General features: G+C 37.2%; 1 protein-coding gene across 3 annotated transcripts in view; it reads right to left on the bottom strand.

Moving 5' to 3' along the window:
* Nucleotides 1-22,317, bottom strand: part of APC (APC regulator of WNT signaling pathway) — a 96,220-nt gene that overhangs the window by 13,190 nt on the left and 60,713 nt on the right. For 2 of the 3 annotated variants that reach the window (XM_072360559.1, XM_072360558.1), the window contains exons 6-15: nt 21,883-21,996; nt 17,868-17,951; nt 14,145-14,249; nt 8,239-8,361; nt 5,296-5,674; nt 4,225-4,320; nt 3,300-3,439; nt 2,406-2,483; nt 1,591-1,707; nt 358-572 (exon numbers count right to left, since the gene is read on the bottom strand). In XM_072360559.1, coding sequence (XP_072216660.1) covers nt 358-572; nt 1,591-1,707; nt 2,406-2,483; nt 3,300-3,439; nt 4,225-4,320; nt 5,296-5,674; nt 8,239-8,361; nt 14,145-14,249; nt 17,868-17,951; nt 21,883-21,996 — 1,451 coding nt within the window. The remainder of the gene's footprint in view (nt 1-357; nt 573-1,590; nt 1,708-2,405; nt 2,484-3,299; nt 3,440-4,224; nt 4,321-5,295; nt 5,675-8,238; nt 8,362-14,144; nt 14,250-17,867; nt 17,952-21,882; nt 21,997-22,317) is intronic. The other variant, XM_072360560.1, reaches the window with a different exon arrangement.

Raw genomic sequence — 22,317 nt, 5'->3', positions numbered from 1 at the left:
TTTTCCTCTATTCCTATGGAATCTATCTAGATGCTAATCAAATGCTAATACAAACACAAATTGTTGCTCCCACCCTATGCTCTCAAAAATATTTTTCCTTCCAGGTTGCTTCCTATGGCTGATAATGACTAATGAATCTTATTTCCACAAAAAGACTCTAGCATCATTTATCATTATTAATGGTAGATATTAATCCGTTTGCATATTTCTGTTATCTAAGCTGAATACCTGCTGATTCGCTACATATTACTGTATTTTATATTACTCTACACGCATTCACTTTTAGACTTGGCATACGAACTACCTTGTAAACATGCTTTTAGTACCACTACAATCTTTTAGAAGTTGTATACCCACCTGTGGTCCTCATTAGTAGCAATTAAGCTAGAAACATTTCTTAATATTCCTCCTCCACTTTCAATGATGGCAAGAGTATTTGTTTGGCTCCGGTATGTCAGTGTACCAACTAGAAATGCAAGAGCACCATCAACGGCACATATATCAGCTTTGTTCTCAGTGCAATGTGCCGACAGATTCCATAAGGCACTCAAGACACTTTTTAGGGTTGATTCCTAGGAAAATAATGAAGTGACAGGATTAGAGAAGTTTTTCAACTTCTGATCAAAAGCCCTCAAAAATACTGAAGTCAGCTACAAGGAGTTTGTCACAAATCTCTTTCTAATTCCCACTGATCCAAAGATAGACCAAGAATAAACTGAAGTAGTAATTCCCACTGAACCTGCAGGAACATAGCCCACAGATTTAAAAAAAAAAAAAAGTCTCGTTAATTCTAACACATATTTGCAATGAAATGAAATTCACTGACCATGGAATTTGTTTTAGTATTTGTTTTTCCAGTTACCAGCACAATTTGATTTTTGTTTGGATGAAATCTCACTTGTATGCTTAATGCCTAACATTTTCTTCTGTTTTCCTATATCTGCCTCTCTTATTCCTCTGGTTTTTCCCTCACAAATATGAGTTAGTTATGTTCCAACTTCTGTTTTCTGGGCTGATTAGCTTATCAACCAAGGCATACATCAGCACAGGCAAACTTCTGTTTGCTTCCTTCCTTCCCTCAGCAATGGATTTATTGCTTGCCAGAAATTTTTTAAGTATCAGCCACAGTACTTGCTAGCTGCCGTAATGGTAAACTGGTTTGAAGATTAGCTAGCAGAGGACTCTGGCATAGAATATAACCTTGTCTGGATACCAAGAATACATCTAGAAAATGACAGAAGTGGAAGTTATCTGTTCCATAAGACCAGAAGAGGCTTTATTAAGTTGTAAAATTGTAAGAAACAATGAAACTGAAGAGCAAAAACTGTCAATCATCAAAAAATAAAATTACAGAAATACTACTAGTTTTGAGGTAATGGCATTATTTTATGATCCGATGCTCCATTAACTCAAAGCAATTCTATTTACCAGTTCTAACAGAACTTTAGGTAACTTAAACTCTGAAGTTACCTGAAACACCCTAAACATATGACATACTGCTTTGTTCAAAAAAGACCACAATACATTTATTTTGTGTAAATTAAATGTATTGTCTCAAAAATTTATCTCATAGGCACTTATACACAATACCTTCTTAACTTCTAAAGCACATTCCATCAGTGCTTTCACACTCCCAACTTCTCGTAGTGTCTTTTTACTGTTTACATCTGCACGCCAGGACAAGTTCCTCAACACACTTGCAATGACCTGCAAAATATGAAAAAAAATATATATAAATATATTTTTTTTTACTAAATACGCTTACACAGCTATATGCATATTTAATATATACATATATAAGCATATATAATGCTCTCAAGCTGTGTTTAGATTGGACATTTGGAAGAAATTTTTCACAGGCAGGGTGGCCAAGCATTGGAATGGGCTGCGCAAGGAAGTGGTGGAGTCCTTAGCCAGGATAGTTTAAACTTGTCTTGAAAACTGGACTTCCATCAACAGACCACGGTCATAGAAGTTTTACAGCTGATGTGTTGGATATAAGTTGGTGAAAAAACAGTATGACCCACAAGTGGGCATTTTACTGCAAGAACTATATCTCATAATTTGCAGAATGATTAGAGGTACTAAGTTTGTTATGCAGACAAGACAACGCACGAACAACAATTACAGTTGAAAAATCAGGCTAGGATGAATGCAGCAAATTTCAAAGAGAGAACCTAAGTGGGGAAAAAAAACAAGAAGGCTGTCTGTGGACAGTACCAGAGTTACTTCATGACAAAGACAAAATTCAAGTACAAACAGAAGTGACGGCAAGGCCAAAAAGGTAGAAGGAAAGTAAATACTAAGAAAAGAGATCAGAAATAATGTCTTTCAATATACTGTAATGAAACCGAAGTGCCGCAAAGTAGCAGAAATAGACAAAAAATATTTAATCTCATTGTTACCTGCTGTAAATCTTCACTTTCAGACTTCAGTTGGGCTACAAGAGCCCTCATGCAGCCCTTCATTGAACATAATGTAGCCTGATAGAAATCAGAAGGAAAAAGAAAAAAAGGAAAGAAAAAAAAAAAAAAAAGGTTTTATAACAGATTAGGTGGCTTACTGGTACGTAAGACTTTGATATTTTAAGCTGATCATCTATAAGCGCAAAAGAGCTTATTAATATTTGTTTCCAATAATAAGTATTTGGTCCACAACTACTGAAAACTAATTCAGTTTCTGTTCTTGAAAATCCTAAGTGGTAGAACTGCGATAAATTTTACAATTTTTACAATAGGTCTAGGACCAGATCTGGAACATTACCAGTTAAGAAGCCTTCTTTACTATGTCTTGGGTAAAATAATGGACAATCACAACATTTATGGTATCTGAAGAACAGCTTTTAAAGCATGAGTGAAAAACTGTAAGGCTTACATTAGAAATTCCCTGTGACAAAGTGCAATTAAAAATTCTTTAAAAATGAATGATGCGTTAGAACTGTACTACTTGTCAGCTGGGCAGCAAATATATGAGGGCTACTCCAGAAGCAATGGCTTCTTTTTTATTATGTTGGCTCAGACACTAGAGACAGATGTTGGTGGTGTGGCAATAGAGGCTGAATATTTCCTCCAATATTCTGTTACATGTTGCTGAAATCTGACAGATGGCAGCAGAGACACAGTCAGACAAAATGGGGTCTGACAGGGAAATGTTTATGAAGCAAAACCACAGGTGTTGTTTTTGTTTGAAATTTCTCCCTGGAGCCTAAATCCAATACCCCATCACAAAGATTTCACCTGCCCAAGAGCTGCAATTCAAGCACAGCTATCAACTGAAATTATTATATATTTGATTCTTACCTTGTTTGCTACATCTCCAAAAGTCAGGTTTGTCAGAGCCATTCCAGCATACCTCCTCAATGTAACACTGTAATGGTCATTTGTAAGTCCGTACATTTCACAGTCCACTTGCAGAAGTTCAGCAATGGCTTGCAAACCTCCTTTGAAGCCAAATTAGCAACAACAACAACAACAAAAACAACACATTTCAGTCCTGATATCAAGAATGCTGTAACATCTCAAACATCTGAAAAACAGAAGGCTCTGAAAATAAAATAAACTTCTAAATAAATGATTCTGGAACTCAAATTCTATGTTTAGTACAAACTAAAAGGTTTGGTAACAGGACATTGTCATCTGGGTGGGAGGAACTGGGAACAGAAGTATTTATGAAGAAGAAAAATACTTCTAATTTGTGCTAAAGTCGCAACTGATGACCTCACGCCAGTAACATAGAAGTTTATATAGTAAACCTGAATACGATTAATCATTATTACTGAATGCTATTTTCTGAGCAAAAAGTACATAATATTTTTACATAGATGCTGCAAAGGAAACCTCCATGCACAGAACTGATTGACAATGATAAAAAAATTCAGGCAGCGGAACAGGAATCTACTTAGGACACAAATACTTCAGAAAGTGGCTTCCACTGTAAGCACAGTGCTTCTAAAAGTCACCAGAACTCCTGTGATAATAATACTTTTCCAGTATTCAGAGTTCATGCCAAATAAAAGAATAACCTGAAAGATAACCTGTCCACTGGGTGATGGAATAGCTAAGGTAACCCGTATTAACCACTTTGAGGTCACAAATGAACTGATGATTTGCTTGAACCCATGGCAGAACAAAGTCACATATTCTCTGAAATAAACCTTGCAAGCAATGAATGTCAGCATTTCTAGCAAGCATTTCAGTGGAGTCAGATAAATACATTTGGTCTTACCAAGCTCATTCATAGCATGCCTGTGTTCTTCATCAAACGAAAGTTTCATTAAAACACATACAGCAGGACAGATCTGATGATCAACTGGTGCAGGCACTGATCCAGAAATAGGGAGCAGTTAGTACTTTTAAGTGTATAATTTGTCTAGATTATAAGATTTTCAAAAAGAATCAAAACTTAAAGAGAAACCAACTGTGATGTTGTTTGGATTGTGTTTCTTCCTATTAATTCACAAATAGACAGATACTTAGGAATATTGCTAATAAAAGCATTTACACAAGATGCCTGAATAAATCCATATTCAACTAAGAAGACATACATATACTAGAAATACAGCTGGTGCAGAAAAAGAAGTTAGAAAGAATCAAGGTATGCATCACATAATCTAACTTCTGGTAAAACAACAACAAGAAAACCTTTTGAATTTTGAAAAACAAAAAAACTTACTGAAAATAAATCAGTAAGGTTAAGTATTCCAGCAGCATTAAATCATGCAGCATCTAAAATGAATCTGTTTCTCTGGGTGTTAAGTCCTGAGAAAACTGCTACTACCATGGTATTTTAATACTGAAATAGTTCTCACATATAGCATTAAAAATAATAATTCACATAATATTGCCTAGAATGATATTTCTTTGAACTGCCGTCTTTAACTGTCTCCTATGTGAAGTGTGTATCTCCTGAACACATCTGAATGAAGAACAATGTGGGATTATCTATTCATTTTGATACACTGCACTATGCATTGAAACATAAAGTAGCATTAAATAGAAATTTACTGTTAATTCGCAGACCATCAATAAAAGCACTAGTTATTACTCAGAACACATCTGAGTGTCTCATGATTTAAAGAACAAGTTTATAAATAGAGTTCCATATCCATAATGATACTTGCTAATGCTACCTCAATTTAAAAAGCCTATTTATACTATACATGCAGTCGCACATGGTATATATGCTCTTACCCAAACATTTCACAAACCTTACATACATTTACCAAGAAGTTACCATCAGCTGTATCTTTTGTAAACTCATTGTTTTATCAAAACATATAAAGCTGGAAGAACGTACTTGGGTTTTTGTCTTGGTCCATGCCTTGTTCATGCGCTTCCTGCCATTCCCAGCACGTTTCACAGTAAGCACGGATCTGCTCCAAAAGATGGAGCACGCGGATTTCCCGTCTGCCTCGCTTATCATCAGGCTGGGAGTGAATGATGTTATGCAGCGCTGCACTGGCTCTGGCACGGGCCTCCTTACTACCACGAGAGTTCCCTAACAAGACAGAGTCTTTATCGTTGCCATGTAAAAGCTGGATGAGGAGAGGAAGACATCCAGACTGACGCATAGCTATGCAGCTGTCTTGGGAGCTAGACATTGCTAGCAATGTTCTTGACATGTCATCTTTATCATGAGTACCAAGCATTGATAACAATGAGTACACCATTTCCACCTGTAGGTCAAATGATTTTAAAAATAAGGTTATATTTTAAAACTACAAATTAAAATAAGCTTAAGTAAAATCCAAATGGTACACATGAGGAAAACAACCCCAAACTACTGATTTAATGGTGCAAGAGCCTGAGCTTCTTTAGAAATAATTAAGTACTATTACTACTTCACCATCTATGACCTTAACAGATCTCACTTTGTGGTTAAATAGCTAGAACAAGTTGGTGTTAACTGTAGGCAGCTGTATTAGTCTGCAAGAATAACAGTGAAGACTTCTAACTTTCCACTGTGCAAAATGATTAAATAAACAATAACAAAAATATTTTACTTTGAAAATGTAAAATATGTTTAAAATTAACTCCATCTTAAAAAAGTAAGTTCTGCATGAATGGCACTTTCATGTAGAACTGCTCCTCAGTGAAAAATTATTTGCTATGTTGGCGTTTTAAAAAAAGTATCACAACAGGGTAAGAGTGATTAAATGAATTTTGGCTTTACACTGTAGTAAAATATCTCGCATCTACATATCCTTGGGTTTTTTAACTTCAAACTGTTTCAAATTAATCAACCATTTTTTGTTATGAGTGACTTGCATATGGACTGGATTGCTTACAGCAAAAGCAAAACTGGAGGATTAAATTAAAACTTTCTTCAAGATTACTGAGGTGAAATCAGAGAAGGAAACAAATGCTCATTTACTACATATCATCTAAGTACAAAGCAGTTGTAGAATTAAATAAAGCCATATAAACCAAACAGTACACATTTAACTCAAAACAACAAACTTTCACATTAAAAAATATGATTGATTCTTCAGGGATTCCTTTGTTGATCTGTGGTCAATGTATGGTTTGATTTGTCTTTCCCACTCTGTTTTCTTCATTAGTAGATTTACACTGAGAATTGCATTTGGTTCCTTCAGTGCGCTTTTAGTAGAACAGTACAGCATAGAAGATGGCAGAGATACTATCTAGAACTCCTGAACTCTATCCAAATTCCTAAAGCCAAGATAAACAGCAAAATTCAAAATCACAGCACAACATAAAGAAACTATCAGAGGGAACCACGGGCATTTTTTTAGAAAGTATTAACTAAGAAATGATACTTTGAAATGCTATACCAAGTTTTCTCCAGAAAGTTAGATTTTTGTACCAGTTAGTAGACCAATGAATTATTTTGTTTCTTTGTTCTTTCCCAAAAGATTCTAATGTATCTGAGGGTAAGTACAATCATGAAGTTATACAAAAATTGTATGGCAATGAATAGACTACGCAGCAAATCTGCTAAGGTGTATCTCCTGTAATAGACTGCTGGAACAATGGAAGTCTTGATGTCAGCGAAACTCTACTGATCCCATGTCTTATAATTACATATGTCATATATATTATAGCATCCTGATTTGGAAAATCTTGGTCTGGAAGAATTCATATGCAATATTAAACCAAACTGCTTGGATTCATAAAAGACAGTGAATTTAAACTGCTGTATGTATGCCTTTTGACAGGTATTTCAAGTGGTAGCTTTAATCGACAGTAATTTAGATTTTACAGATAATTCTTTTGTCAGAGAATAAAGCTAAAGAAGCCACCAAAATCTGACCTCTGAGTTGTGGCAAAGACAGGATAGGAAGAACTATGAAACGTTTTTCTCTCTGTCCTTCGCTGTATACACACACTGCACATGAAGACATCTCTTTCTGCATCTGTAAATACACTGCTCTATTTAGAATCTCTACCACATACATGTTCACACGTATCAGTACTAAGCTTTTCTTATCCTACAGCACACTAAGTTCAATCCATTTCTTTGCATGTGTTTTTTTACACTTTCCATGCATTCAGGGTTCTCCGTCTATCTGCAGCTTCGGGAAATTCTAGTTTGCAATGAAAACTTGTTAACAGACTAACCAACATCACACCCGTCTGTGGCATGCATACAGTGCAAGACAGAAATTCCAACATTACAGCAACATATTTAAGGCCCAAAGTAATCAATATGACGTCAAGAAAAATGGCTCATGGAAGACAGGGCTCAGTACCCCGCCCATACTATTGCTGAGTCCAGAGATGACACAAACTCCAGTGTTTCATGAACTTGTGTGCTACAAATCTGTGCTTTTTTCCATCTCTTTTTCATGCTGCACATATACTTCTGAACATGCTCTGTTGCAAACAGACGCCACTGTGAATGTCTTAAATAACTTTTTACAATTTTTGGTCTATTTAATTCCTTAGCAATTGCTTATGTTTTGTGAATTTGGTCCCTGAAAAGTATTTCAAGAACTGATTTAAAAGTTTTCATCATAGAGTACAGATCAACATCAAGGAGTTTTTAAATACTCTACGAACTTCTAGCAATTGGTTCTTCCTTACTGTATTAACTCTTAATTCACTGTCAGCAAGTTAAAAAAAAAAGTAAATCTGTGCATATATATAAAAGATAGAAAATATTTTAAAATTATATCTCCATAAAATTACTACATGTGAATTGATTATTCAACTAATATTAGTACTAATGCCAGAAACAATGAGGTTATTGTATTAGTAAAAATGTAGCATTAGCGACCTGTGGTTTGTAATCTTCGGTTACCTTGGTACCCAGATGACTTGTCAGTCTGCGAGGTACAGAGTAGTTATTACTAGAGCTCATAACACTGGCTGTCTCATGGTCCATTCGAGCAGCAGAACCCTACAAATTAAAACAACAATTCAATACAGTACAAAGTCTAAACAAAAAACCAACTACTGTCTTATTGCGTTCTGTTTCAGCACTAGATCATGAAATAATATTTACAGCTATGAATTCACAGTATATTTTGGTTAAGTTAGGTCCTTGCTGCCCTGACACTACACAGATGTCACTGTTAAGCTGGATTTTATTACAGCTTCTTCCCACACTCACTCTCAATGGGATTCTACTTTCAGTGGAATTCACAGAATCACAGAGTGGTCTGGGTTGAAAAGGACCACAATGGTCATTTAGTTTCAGCCCCTCTGCTATGTGCAGGGTCGCCAACCATTAGACCAGGCTGCCCAGAGCCACATCCAGCCCTCCAGGGATGGGCCATCCACCACCTCCATGGGCAACCTGTTCCAGTGTGTCACCACCCTCTGAGTGAAAAAATTCCTCCTATTACCTAATCTAAACCTCCATGTCTCAGTTTAAAACCATTCCCTCTTGTCCTATCACTATCTACCCTAATAAATTGCTGTTCCCCCTCCTGTTTATATGCTCCCTTCAAGTACTGGAAGGCCACAATGAGATCTCCCTACAGCCTTCTCTTCTCCAAGCTAAACAAGCCCAGTTCCCTCAACCTTTCCTCATGCAAAAGGTGCTCCAGCCCCCTGATCATCTTATTGGCCCAACCATGCACCTGTTCCAAAAGCTCTGTGTCTTTCCTGTACTGGAGGCCCCAGGCCTGGACATAGTAGTCCAGATGGGGCCTCACAAGAGCTACGTAGAGGGGGGCAATCACCTCCCTCTCCTTGCTGGCCACCCTTTCCTTAAAGCAGCCCAGAAGGCCAACCGTGTTCTCATCCACCAGGACCCCCAAGTCCTTCCCTGCAGGACTGCTAGAAGGCAAGGGGGCTTGTGAGAGCTGGTTAGCTTTTAAACAGCTCTTCTTCCAAGCTCAGGATCGGTGTGTCCCTGTGACTAAGAAATCAGGAAAAGGTGCCAGGAGACCTGCGTGGATGAGTAAGGAGCTCATGTGCAAGCTCCACAGAAAGAAGAAAGTACACGATATGTGGAAAAAGGGTCTGGCCACTTGGGAAGAATGTAGTCAGGGACTGCAGAGATGCGACCAGGAAGGCTAAAGCCCACCTGGAGTTGAATCTAGCTAAGGAGATAAAGGATAACAAAAAAGGCTTTTTTAAGTATGTTAACAGCAAAAGGAAGGCTAGGGAGAATGTGGGCCCCATACTGAGGGGGGCATTCTGGTAACGGGGGATGCTGAGAAGGCGGAAATACTGAATGCCTTCTTTGCTTCTGTCTTCAGTGAAAGGGCTCTCCCTAAGGAATCCCAGACCCTGGAGGTTGATGAGAGAGTCTGGGGAATGGGAGATTTCCCTTTAGTCAGGGAAGAGGTGGTCCATGAGTGCATAGGAAACATTAAGGTCCATAAATCCATGGGACCTGATGGGGTGCATCCGTGGGTGCTGAGAGTGCTGGCGGAGGTGTTTGCTGAGCCACTCTCTGTAATCTTTCAGAGGTCTTGGAGAACTGGGGAGGTGCCTGAAGACTGGAGGACAGCCAATGTCACTTCGGTCTTCAAAAAGGGCAAGAAGGAAGACCCGGGTAATTATAGGCCAGCCAGCCTCACCTCTGTCCCAGGGAAGGTGATGGAACAGCTTGTGCTGGATGCCATCTCCAGACAACTGGAAGAAAAGGAGGTTATCAGGAGTACTCAGCATGGGTTCACCAAGGGGAGGTCGTGCTCGACCAACCTGGTGACCTTTTATGAAGATGTCACTAGCTGGGTGGATGGGGGAGAGCGGTAGATGTAGTCTACCTTGATTTCAGTAAGGCTTTTGATACGGTCCCCCATGACATCCTTATAACAAAGCTGAGGAAGTGTGGGATAGATGAGTGGACGGTGAAGTGGACCGAGAATTGGCTGACTGGCAGAGTGCAGAGGGTTGTCGTTGGCGGTGTGGTGTCTGGCTGGAGACCTGTGACTGGGGTGTCCCCCAGGGGTCTGTACTGGGCCCGGTCTTGTTCAACATCTTCATCAATGACCTTGATGAGGGGATAGTGACCACCCTCAGCAAGTTTGCTGATGACACGAAGCTGGGAGGATCGGCTGACACGCCTGAAGGCTGTGCTGCCATTCAGTGAGACCTGGACAGGCTGGAGAGCTGGGCAGTAAGAAACCGGATGAGGTTTAACAAAAGCAAGTGTAGAGTCTTGCACCTGGGTAGAAATAATTGCATGCACCAGTACAGGCTGGGGGATGACCTGCTGGAGAGGAGCTCTGCTGAGAGGGACCTGGGTGTCCTGGTGGATGACAGGCTGGCCATGAGCCAGCAGTGTGCCCTTGTAGCCAAAAAGACCAATGGCATTCTGAGGTGCATTAAAAAGAGCGTGGCCAGCAGGTCGAGGGAGGTGATCCCCTCTGCTCTGACCTGGTGAGGCCTCATCTGGAATACTGTGTTCAGTTCTGGGCTCCCCAGTACAAAAAAGACAGGGATCTCTTGGAAAGAGTCCAGCGGAGGGCCACAAAGATGGTGAAGGGCCTGGACCATCTCCCCTGTGAGGAGAGACGTAGTGAACTGGGTCTGTTCAGCCTTGAGAAAAGAAGGCTGAGAGGGGACTTGATCCAGGTTTACAAATACCTGAGGTGTGGGAGCCATAGTGGCAAGGCTGATCTCTTTTCAGTAGTGCATGGGGACAGGACTAGGGGAAATGGGCTGAAACTTCAGCATAGGAAGTTCTGCATGAGTGTGCACAAGAACTTCTTTACGGTGAGGGTGACGGAGCACTGGAACAGGCTGCCCAGGGAGGTGGTGGAGTCTCCTTCTCTGGAGATATTCAAGACCCGCCTGGACGCCTACCTGTGTGACGTGGCGTAGGGCACCTGCTTTGGCAGGGGGGTTGGACTCGATGATCTCTAGAGGTCCCTTCCAACCCCTACAATTCTGTGATTCTGTGATTCTGCTCTCAAGGGGTTCTTCGCTCAGTCTGTGTAAACACCTGGGACTGCCCTGGCAATGCTTTTATAATTCATTTATAATCACTATTTTTATTGAGAAAAAGGAGGATTTTGCAACAAGCTGAATTATAATTTTAAGGAGAGAAAAATGGTTGACTCTACATTTATGTCGGATTATACATTGCATAGGACTAAACATACATCTCTATAACACAATCAGATAAGCAAGAACTGACAAGAGATTCATCTGAACAAGGAGTAACCACACTTAAATTTGTCTGTATCAAAAACAAAATATAAATGGATTAAACTTTTATTTTTTTAATAAAAAGCTATAAAGTAATGATACAATTTCCTGCTGTTTTCCTAAAAAATATCACAAATGGCATGTCCCTACCTACTGTAGGAAGACCTGCTATAAGCATATTTGCCCTTTTAATCTATTTTGTGTTTTTTCATTTTTTCTTTCTCACCGCTAATACCTACTCACTCTTTACTTTTTGTCTTTGTTGTTGCTCTTTCTTTGTCTCTTCTTCCTATTTGCGAAATTTCCTGATGCCACTCCCTCCTCATTCAGTATGGGAAACTAAAATAAATATCTGAGTAGCCAACACTTTAAGAGAACACTGTTCCATTCAGTTATTTACTGGTGAAATTCATCTTTTGTTGCAACTGAGAAGAATGCCTTACAAGATTTAAGTCTTCTCAGTGCTGTGTTGACCCAAGCCCAGATCTTTCTGTATGTGCCGCTTTTCGCTGTACAGAAGTCATGTCGTTTTCCCTCTAACAGAAGGAAGAACATTTTCTAAAAGTTCTTCATTTGTTGTGCACACCCAGGTGAATGCGTTACTCACCATGATGAAAACAGATGCTGATAAATATTTACTTGGAATCATGTTTGCTCCCCCCGCCTGCCTCCCCTCTTTCCCCCCCCCCCCCCAAAAAAAAAATCCTAAAGTTGAAAAATTACTTTATATTGTCTTTTTAAACACGGACTGTTAAGTAATCACAGAATCTTCACAAGTATAAAAAATCATCCATATCAGAAGACCATGTCAGTGACACATAAAAGGTCACACATAAAATAACAATTTTAATGAAGTTTGTTTTAACATTACTTGGTTGACTGAAAAAAGTACCAAGCATTTTTTCTGCTTTGTGGCACATTTTCTTTATGAAGTAAGCAACATAGCTGATTTCCTTCATAAAGCTTGCAAAGGAAAACAAAAATTTAACTTCAGTGCCAAGACAGTGTAATGGAAAAGAAGATACTTGGAGGATGGTACAGAAAAGGACATGACTGAATCCTGAAAAATCCCAGCTTCTATTGGCAGTATTTCAAGTAATGCTGACTATATGACTTCAAAAATAATTAGACCCAAATAATTTGGTTTAAATTTCTTGGGTTCTGCTTAGTAGTGACTGCTCAACAAAACAAAGTACATTGAGCTGGTTTATCAGAAATAAACATTATGCACAATCCATTAAGCCTCCTCCCTCTGGACTTGTACTGGAAGTAAATAATCCCCAGATGTCTCTTAGAATACAGATTCTGATCCCTATATCTATCATCCTCCAGGAGGAAAGGGTACATACTTTAACTATTTTTATAAAGCAAAGCTGAAAATTGATAAAATCACAAACGCAGGACCTCAAATGAAGAATGAATGAATCCTCCACTTGAAAGAGTCTGCCAAAATACAACAAATAACTCCCTATTCACGCTATAAAGATTGATGATGCACCCACAGTGCATCAATTATTTAAATACATTATGCTTTTAACCTCCAACTTGTGCTGAACTATTTCTTTTCTCCAAACAATAACGCTGTCCTAAGAATTAAAGTCAAAGCCCCGAGCAATTGCTCAGATATGGCTGACAGAAGTTAATTCTAAATGGCTATCAACTATATTTCAAAAGCAAAAATATGACCTGTGCTTAATGTTTAATCAGATGAAATATTCTAGCCAAAGCAAAATTTATATTCTTACTGGTAAATCTCCTGGTGCACAATACTTTAAGAAATTCTTTATTTAAGAATTTACTTAAGAAACTCTATTTCTCTAAAGTAGCAAAAATATTTTGCATATGGATTCAACTATTAAACTTTAAGGGTAAAGTCTGAAAATCCAAATTGCAATTGGGAATGTCTCACCTACAGTTAGAAATTATGAATTGAATGAACATTACTGCATGGTAAATAAATATTTTTATCCACAGAAGGAAGCTGTGATATTTCTTTTAAAAATACAAAAATAATTTAGCGCAACCCTCAAAATAATTCTTGAAATGTATTTAACTAATAAAAGGAAAAGCAGTGATTGACCATTGAGAAGTATTCAAACAACTCTTTAGCACATTTCAGATTATTTCATGGATACTACTGTTTCAAAGTTTAATCTAAAATAGTATTAAAGGAACACTTATAATAAGCTTGCATTTGACTCTTCTATTTAAAATCACTCATGCTATAATAATTACTTCTAATGTAAAAATTGGACAATTTCTCATAATTAAATCATACTGCTAATGTTACAGTTCAGCTACAATAAAATAACATTCTCTGTAGTCACATTTTTTCTTAGTATTTGGCTAATTAATTATTTAAACCAAAGAAAACCATTTCCTGCATTATGAAATACTTGTATTTCATCTTATAAAAAACATTTCCTTCAACTAAATACAAAATTACTCAGTTTGAGATGCAATGAAGAAATTCATAAATTTTTTTTAAAATATGCAGGCATGCAAACACTGTAAGGTATATAAAAATACATAATTGTGCATTTCCAGAATACGTCAATAAACAGATCAATTTACCTGACCAGTATTGCTCGTTGACATACTGATTTCTGGTGCTCCTTGACCTTCGCTCTGCCTCTCTGTATCATGGGAACCTGCATCATGCTTGCCTTGAGGTGCTCTCTGTCAATGTAACAGTTTATGAATTCATATAGAGAAATGTAATATGCAATCATTCAGTGCTCTCTAGATTGTGAATCAACAATGCTGCATCTTCACAAAGACACAAAACAGGGTTTCCTATTTCACGACACCTCATTTCAATAATTAACAGCCGAGATTGACTGTCTTAGAAAAACTGCACGATAAAAGTAAAGCGTGTCCTCTGAGGATTACAGCCCTGCAAGACAAAGGATTTGCTGTGAGACACAGAAACACCATTTTCCACCAGCTGTGCTCATGTCGCTATCAGAAATGTAACAGAATTGGAGCGAACAGCTGTCTTCCCTGCACTGTCACGTGATCTGTGCACATACTGGAGACTACAGCCAGCACGGTTAAATTAAGCTTACATTGTAAGACAAACAATTTCTGTGTGAAAAGAAGGTCAATCTGAATTTTAACAGCAAGCATGAATAACTGGCTTGATACCAATTAAATTTTTATAAATCTCCCACCACGATATATCAGCAAATCAACACCAAAACCAGGCCACTAAATACAGTTCCTTTAAAAAGCAAATAAAATAACTGGGCTTTGTTCAGTATGTGAAGTATCCAGCATCACCCACTAGTATGCTTAACATGTTCAGGCTTTTCAAAACGGCATGTAAGCCCGTCCTTAATGAAGTCCAGAGTTGAAAACGTATTGCCTTACCTCAAAAACAAGATTATTTTTATAAAATTAATTTTGATGTAAAACCACCTTTTTCATACTCAGAGGCTACTACCATACACATGTCCCTTTCATTTGTTTAACTAAATTTGCTATACTAAATTCAGCTACTACAGGCTCCTAAAATGTTTTTGGGCAGCCTGCAGTCTGCCATACTTTATGAAAACTTCTCTCTAATTTTTAGCAAAAACATACTTTTCTTCAGCCTGCGCACACTGAAACTTTCTTAGTTGCATTAAAAATGTTAGCTTCCTTAGGCATGTGGTGATCAAACACATACAGTATCACCAGCATACCCCTTCACTTGTTTGCAGACACAAGTTTATCAAACCCAGAAAATATTTAGCACTGAACAGTTTCAGAAACCAGTAACTAATTAAATTTTCAGGACAAACATTGCAAACTGAAATACACATACACTGAACTAATGGAAGAAGACCTGTTGAAGAACACAAGGAACTACATAAGAAAACTGAAAATAATGACAGATAATATTTTTCTTAAACTGTATATTTAGTTATGGAAAATGAGTAGTCCTTAAGGGAAAACTCATGAAATATGTTTTGAGTCAGTTTTCCTGTTGTTTTAACTGAATTTTTCATTTAAAACCTCAACATCTTTGCCAGTATGCACAAAATTTTATTGTTATTTATGTTCATAAAATGACTAAAGACATTTTGGTTCCCAATACAAGAGTAAGAACTCAGTCAAGATCAGGCCTTGCTGTAAAATGTGCTGAATACAGCATACGATGACTATCTCACAGTATTTTCAGTCTTGAGTGAAGTGTAATGGTGAGTCTGACATAAAATCTGCATCTAAGCTTCCTCTGTAAGTAAGGACAGAATTTTCTAGTCATTAGATAACAATGACTTAAGTGGTATTCAATGTACACAGAGGTCAAAAGCAGAAGCATTCATTAGCAAGGCACTGGGTTACCCCTAGGGGACAGCATTATTCTTCCAACAATAGCCCTGAATTAGGGGCACACTTTCTTTGAGTGCTGATGGTGGAGTGTTTATTAAAAAGCTTTGATGTACCTAGAGCACAAACAGGGAGACATTTCATCCTTTCCAACTTAAAGCCAAACTCCCCTCAGTATTCTGTTTCTCTCTTATCATCGATATAAGTCATTTACTACATGCTGTTTATGAAAGAGGTGGCATTCCATTCCCCCTAAAAACCTCAAGAATATGCCAGTATAAAAAGTGATCATTATAACATCCAATTTCATTCATAATGGTAAGATCATCTTAAACAGCTAGAAGCACAGCCAATCATGTTTTAAATGCAGTGTGCACTCACAACATGCACAAAGATACACACCCGTGTTACTGTCACATGATTCATCCATGGGACCTGAACGTCAAATCTGTAAGTTCATGCCAAAGGTTTTTTTTATTTCTTTAGCTACAGAAAACTGGCCTAATGACATTAATAGTAATGCAGGTAGCAAATAGCAGGTATTTACTGAAAGCTGATTCCTTCATATAAATATATATCAAATTAATGTAATTAAAGTATATTTTATATTATACGTATGTATTATAAGAAAAAGTGTATGCACACATACAAACATGGATGATTTAAATTAATTTGATGTGTACAGACACAGCCTTAATGTAAATAAAAAAATATTAATCTCAAACAGACTAGGGATTAGTATATGAAGAACAGTACAAGCCTAATACCATAGCATAATCTATGATTCTGTGATATATATGTAATATAGTATAGTATGCAGGCAGTGAAGCAAGGATAGTATGCTAGTATGCTGCCTCTGTGTATTACCTTTTAACACCAAAGGTAGGACTGGTGGGAGAAAATATTTAAACCAATCACATCATTTAAGAATCAAAGAACATATACAACAACAGATCCTGTAGTATCTACGCATGGTGGAGAGTGACACAACAGTCACAGAATGAATAGTGCACAGGTCCACAGTGTTAAACAGAACTTATTCTGGAACTTGATTTTTGTGCTTACAGTCATCTGTTATTTCTGAATTCAGACATCACACTGCAAAAGTAATTATAAGCTTCGAAGTTATAAAGCATGTTTGTTTGCTTTTGTAGTTGCAAAATGGTTAAATATGTGCCTACTATACCAAGACTGAGGTAAGCTCTAAATCTTGTCTCTGTGCTTTAAATGTTTCTGAAGTCAACAACTATCATGTTTCATAATTTTGCAGTGTGCACTATCAGAAGAAAGGAAAAATCTCTATATTCCAAGACATTTGCAAGTACAGAAGGACTTGACCATATTGTTTTTTTTGGGTGAAAATAAATAAAAATAATATTCATGTCCAACATAAAAATTATAAGTAATCTACCAGTTCAACTCCATTTCTTGTAAGCGAATGTCTACTACTAATGCTGTTTTTTTGATAACAGCAATTACTACTATTGACTTTGTTGTTCAGAAGAAACTTTATTTGGTACTTGTTAATATAGAGCTCAATACTCAAGTGCTAAAAATATTCAAGGCTTCTAAGAAACCAGGCAAAAGCTATATTCCTTCTTATTTTTTTCTTCTCTCTCTCAAAAAATAAGCAAGCCTGGTTTATCAGAAATTCCTATTCAGAAAGGTGTGTACATCTGATGGTTTTAATTACTTGATGAAACTAAGACAAAGTGTTTATAACACACTGTACTTCTGTCTTTGAACTGGAAGTGCTAGTAGGACTTTGTAGGACTCAATATCAGCATGAAGAGTAACTCCAGTATTTCTCCCTCAGTTCAGAGGTGAGAGAACAAGTAACTGACAATGTACATTGACTAGTTCAGTAACTGAGATCACTAGCTTCTGAAAGTAATCCTATCCAACAGCTTATTCAAATGTGGTTTTTTTTTTGTTTTTTTTTTTTAATAGAAACATATCAGAAACAAAAGAAGGTTCACTAACCTCTGCTTCTGCTGCTTGTGATTGCAGGAGCTGTCGTATACGAAGAATATCCTTCTCTATCTGCTGAATTCTTGCCACCCTCACCTGAAATGAATGGTTTTATTCAAAAACACCTTTTACTTATTCTGTATAATGACAATATAACAAGTTCACTGCAAATACAGCTAAATACAACAGCTTATACAAACAGAACTACTTTCATGTTGTAATTCAAGTGTTCTTCACAAGAAAACACAGGCATGATTGCAAACACTGAAAATACAGTGGTCAGTTAGGTCTATAGTAAAGCTAATGCTTTTTTAGCAAATTAATTCACTCCACCTTCCAAACAGAAATTTGAGAGAATTTATAATGACCAAGCATCTTCAAAGTAGAAAATACTGAATGGTTTCTACTATGTTCAGTTACTATGATGATCTGGGGGCTCTTGTTTATGTGAACAGCCTCCGAATATTTTCTGCACCTACGAATCTGAAAGAATTTACAAGGCAAGTGTAAAGAAAAAAGCTACATAGTGCTTCTTTGGTCTGTCTGGGTTTACGCAGACATTTCTGAATCAACCTGACTTTTTTTATAGGAAGCTGTATTGCTACTCATTTATCAGTGCAATCATTCTGTGGTTCATAAATGGAATGCTGCAAAACCAAGCTTTACAGAATGCACATACAAGCCGCATTGTGAAACACAGGATGAGTGATTCTCTGAAACAGCAAGTGAATAAAGTAAGAGGTAGATAATTGTGTGTGCTTGACAATATATAGTTGTTGACTCAAAAAGTGGGCAGAGAATAATTAGTCCAGTAGCATCAGGATATGAACAGAACACTCACTGAACTGATTTAAAAATATTTTTTTATCTGATGGATAGATTAATACAATCCTGATTGCTGTAACTAACAGGTTTGGTGTTACACTAAAAAAAAAAAAAAAAAAAAAGGTTTTGTGCATCTAGTGGATGCTGCAAGGATTGCTATAACCAACCTTATTTAACATCTTTACAACCTGAAAATGAAAATAAGATGAACTTTTTAAAGAGGTGTTTCTACCAAAAGATACACATGGAATAGAAATACAATGTAATCTCAAAATCTTAGAAATAAAGCATATGGACACAAAGAGGAATGAATTCCTGAAACATTCATCATAATAAGCTGTGGGAAAAGCATCATGAGCACCAACACTTATGGGATGCACAGCTATGAACAGAGGAGCAAAATTTGAAAGCAGCACATAAAAAAGTTCTACAAAAGGCAAACAGATCTTTCACTCTCCGTAGTTCCTGCATCAGGAGATTCTTAAGTATTAGAAAGACAAAAAGATATTACTGGAAATAAAGGAACACTGTACACTGAAGTAATGATGTCATATGTCTATACTTCAGAAGAATACTGTAGATCTGTTGGAGCGTGCCCAGAGGAGGCCAGAAAGATTAGAGGGTTGGAGCATCACAACTGTGAAGAAGGAGCTGGGCTTGTTCATGCTGGAGCTGGGAAGGCTTCGGGGAGACCTCACTGTGGCTTTCCAGTACATACAAGGAGCTTATAAACAGGAGGGAGGCAAGCTTCTTACTTGATGCGATAGCAATCGGACAAAGGGGAATAATTTAAAACTATAGGAGTGGAGATTTAGGTTAGAAGGCAAGGTGAAGATTTTTGCTGAGAGGGTGGTTTGGCACTGGCACAGGCTGTCCAGAGAAGCTGTGGATGCCCACTGTCTGGAGGTTTTCAAAGCCAGGCTCAGTTGGGCCTTAGCATACTAATCTGGTGGGAAGCAACCATGCCCATGGCAGTGGGAATGAACTACGTGATTCTTAAGGTCCCTTCCAACCCAAATCATTCTGTAATTCTATGACAGAACACTTCCCTGTCTTTGAGAATGACTTTGGAGTTTCCCTTAACTGGAGCTTCCTTCCATGTAATCAGCAATTAATTGCATGAAGTACATCAAGGGAATCTGAATATGTATACATACACATCTGAACATGGGAAAATATTTTTTGGCAGATTAAAAATATTCAGTATTGCAATTTGTCATGTACCACAAACTTTCCAAAGAGAAAAGAACTGAATCCACATCTCCCACATTTTACTTGAAAAATGCAAAGATTAGACAACTCTTCTTAATAGATAATTTGTATTAAAGGGGACTTGAGAAGTTCCATCAATCAGAAGTACATCTGTAGCACTACCTTCTATATACCTCAACTGTTTCCTCCCTTCAAACAACTCAGATTTTGCACTGTATTCTGTGTAGCAAACAGTTATGGCAAAGGGAAAATACAGAGCAGTAAGAAAGCTGTAAAACCAGCAAGTTCGTGGCACATTTTGAACATCAGAGTGTAATAATATACAATTTGCTTTGACGTGTCTGCACATTAGTGTACCTCTGAACAGTTTTGGCACCTATCCTTGGTATAATGAAACCAAGGGGAATTATCAGTCAAAGCCCACAAGAGGAAAATGTGGATATAGTCACTTCCTATTTTATCATCTTTACATAATTACAGTCAGTAGACACCTTTTTTTTTCTTTTTAAAGTAAATAGGTGTTATACATAAAGAACAAAACATCTGTGATAAACCCACAGGCAAACATTAATAGAGAAGGCATACAAAGATTTCAACATCCTCTTGATAGGACTTTTTCCCTTCTGAAGTTGAGAAGAACAGGTAGGGAAGTAGCCACCTAAGGAAAAACTTACTTTCAGAGTGAGAGAATTATAGTCAAATAATTTCTTCTAACAATTTCAGTTATACTCTGCCTACATAAATAACTTGGTCAGTATCATACTGTCTGTATCCATTTAGCTTACTTTACCTTATTCTACATCAGCCCATTAGTAACAAACCTCAGAAGTTTGATGACACATTGCTCCCTTGTAGAACAGAGATAACCAGACATACAGAGGCTGAGCCTGTTCTGCCTTCACTCAAAACCAATTGACAGAAGTTGCACAGCTGCATTAATGCAGGACACTACTGACTACTGTAGCTGCTAAACATTGATAGCACAGCCAAGAGGCTTTCAGATAAGAGATGGTTATTATCCAGGCAGACTAAAACAGGGAAGAATAAACTTGGTTCTGTCTTGAGTACACTCGTATTGACAGATCCTTCCTTACACATCCCTTATGTATATGCTTAACAGAACTAGCACATACTACAGGATATTTATTTTGCAAAATAGAGAAGCCACATAATTCACTTTAGAAAACACAGTTTAAACTCCAATTGTGAACAGAATTACTTAGAAATGTTTCATATGTAGCAAAATTCCTGTTCGCATAAACCTGGAGATGATAGTGCCTAAGCAGACTGTTTTATTGAAAAGATTTGTTCTTTTTTTCTCATAAAACCAGATTATTTAACCTACTTGTTATTTAACATCCATGGAAACAAGCAGGAATAAATACCTCAAATAAACAGCCATGGGAGAGTAACTATCCTATTTACAGGTCTCACGCATGTTTTGAGTAATACTTTCAAATGTGGCTAATATGATTTGCTTACAAAATTGTGCATGTACTCATTATGAATGAGAAACAACTCTTAGTGAGAGCAAACAACTTCAAGTTATGCATGTGGATTGACATGTGGTCTCTGGTTAAGAAAACCTACCAGATACTCATTGGATTTTATTCTGAACTTAAAGAGGTCTCTGATGGGCACCTTGAGAACTCAGTAAGAATTGCAACCACTTCCATCATACCATCAGACTTTGATGCACTAGTTTTACAAAACCAAGGTCAAATACACCACTAGACCTAGGTTTTTGTGGCCCTCTTTTTAAATGTTTTAATAAACATATATTTTAAAGAACAACTTCTGTTTCTCATATACATTAACTATATTATGTATTTCACACACACCTCAATTTGTCTTTCTCAGTGCAGCTCAGGCAAGCCAAAAGGACACACATGCTTTAAGCTATCACTGTGTTTACACACTGATACAGCAATCATTAACTTAATAAAATCACAGAAAAAACTTTTTCTGTTCTTTCTAATAGAAGCTATACCTGTGCTCGCTTTTCCATATCCTGACATGTACCCAACTGTTCTTCCATTGCAGCTCTGATTTGCCTTGCTTCATACTCCAGCTGCCTTCTGGTCATATCTGTTTGCAAGGAGAACTGAAATCGAATTACAGAGAGGGCATTTTAGTGCATCAAATTTATGTAAATGATTAATGTCTTTCGAACAGAAGCGGAACAACTATTTTACCACAGCAAAATTCATAAACAGATGATGAGTAGCAGATCACTAAAATATGGCTATGTTATTAAAAAGAAGAATACAAATTGTGTTTCAAACAACAATATCTGCAAGTTTTGTCAAATGACTAAATACAGCCTATAAAAATTGAGACATTATCACTCATTACAAGCCTGGAATATTTGGTTACCAATGTACATCAGCATGTCAACAAAACTGCTACACATTCCAGGAGAATC

The sequence above is a fragment of the Excalfactoria chinensis genome, chromosome Z (genome assembly GCF_039878825.1).
Source record: "Excalfactoria chinensis isolate bCotChi1 chromosome Z, bCotChi1.hap2, whole genome shotgun sequence".
NCBI lineage: Eukaryota > Metazoa > Chordata > Aves > Galliformes > Phasianidae > Excalfactoria > Excalfactoria chinensis.
Note: the sequence above shows the minus strand (reverse complement) of the source record. Positions and strands in the feature narration are given on the sequence as shown.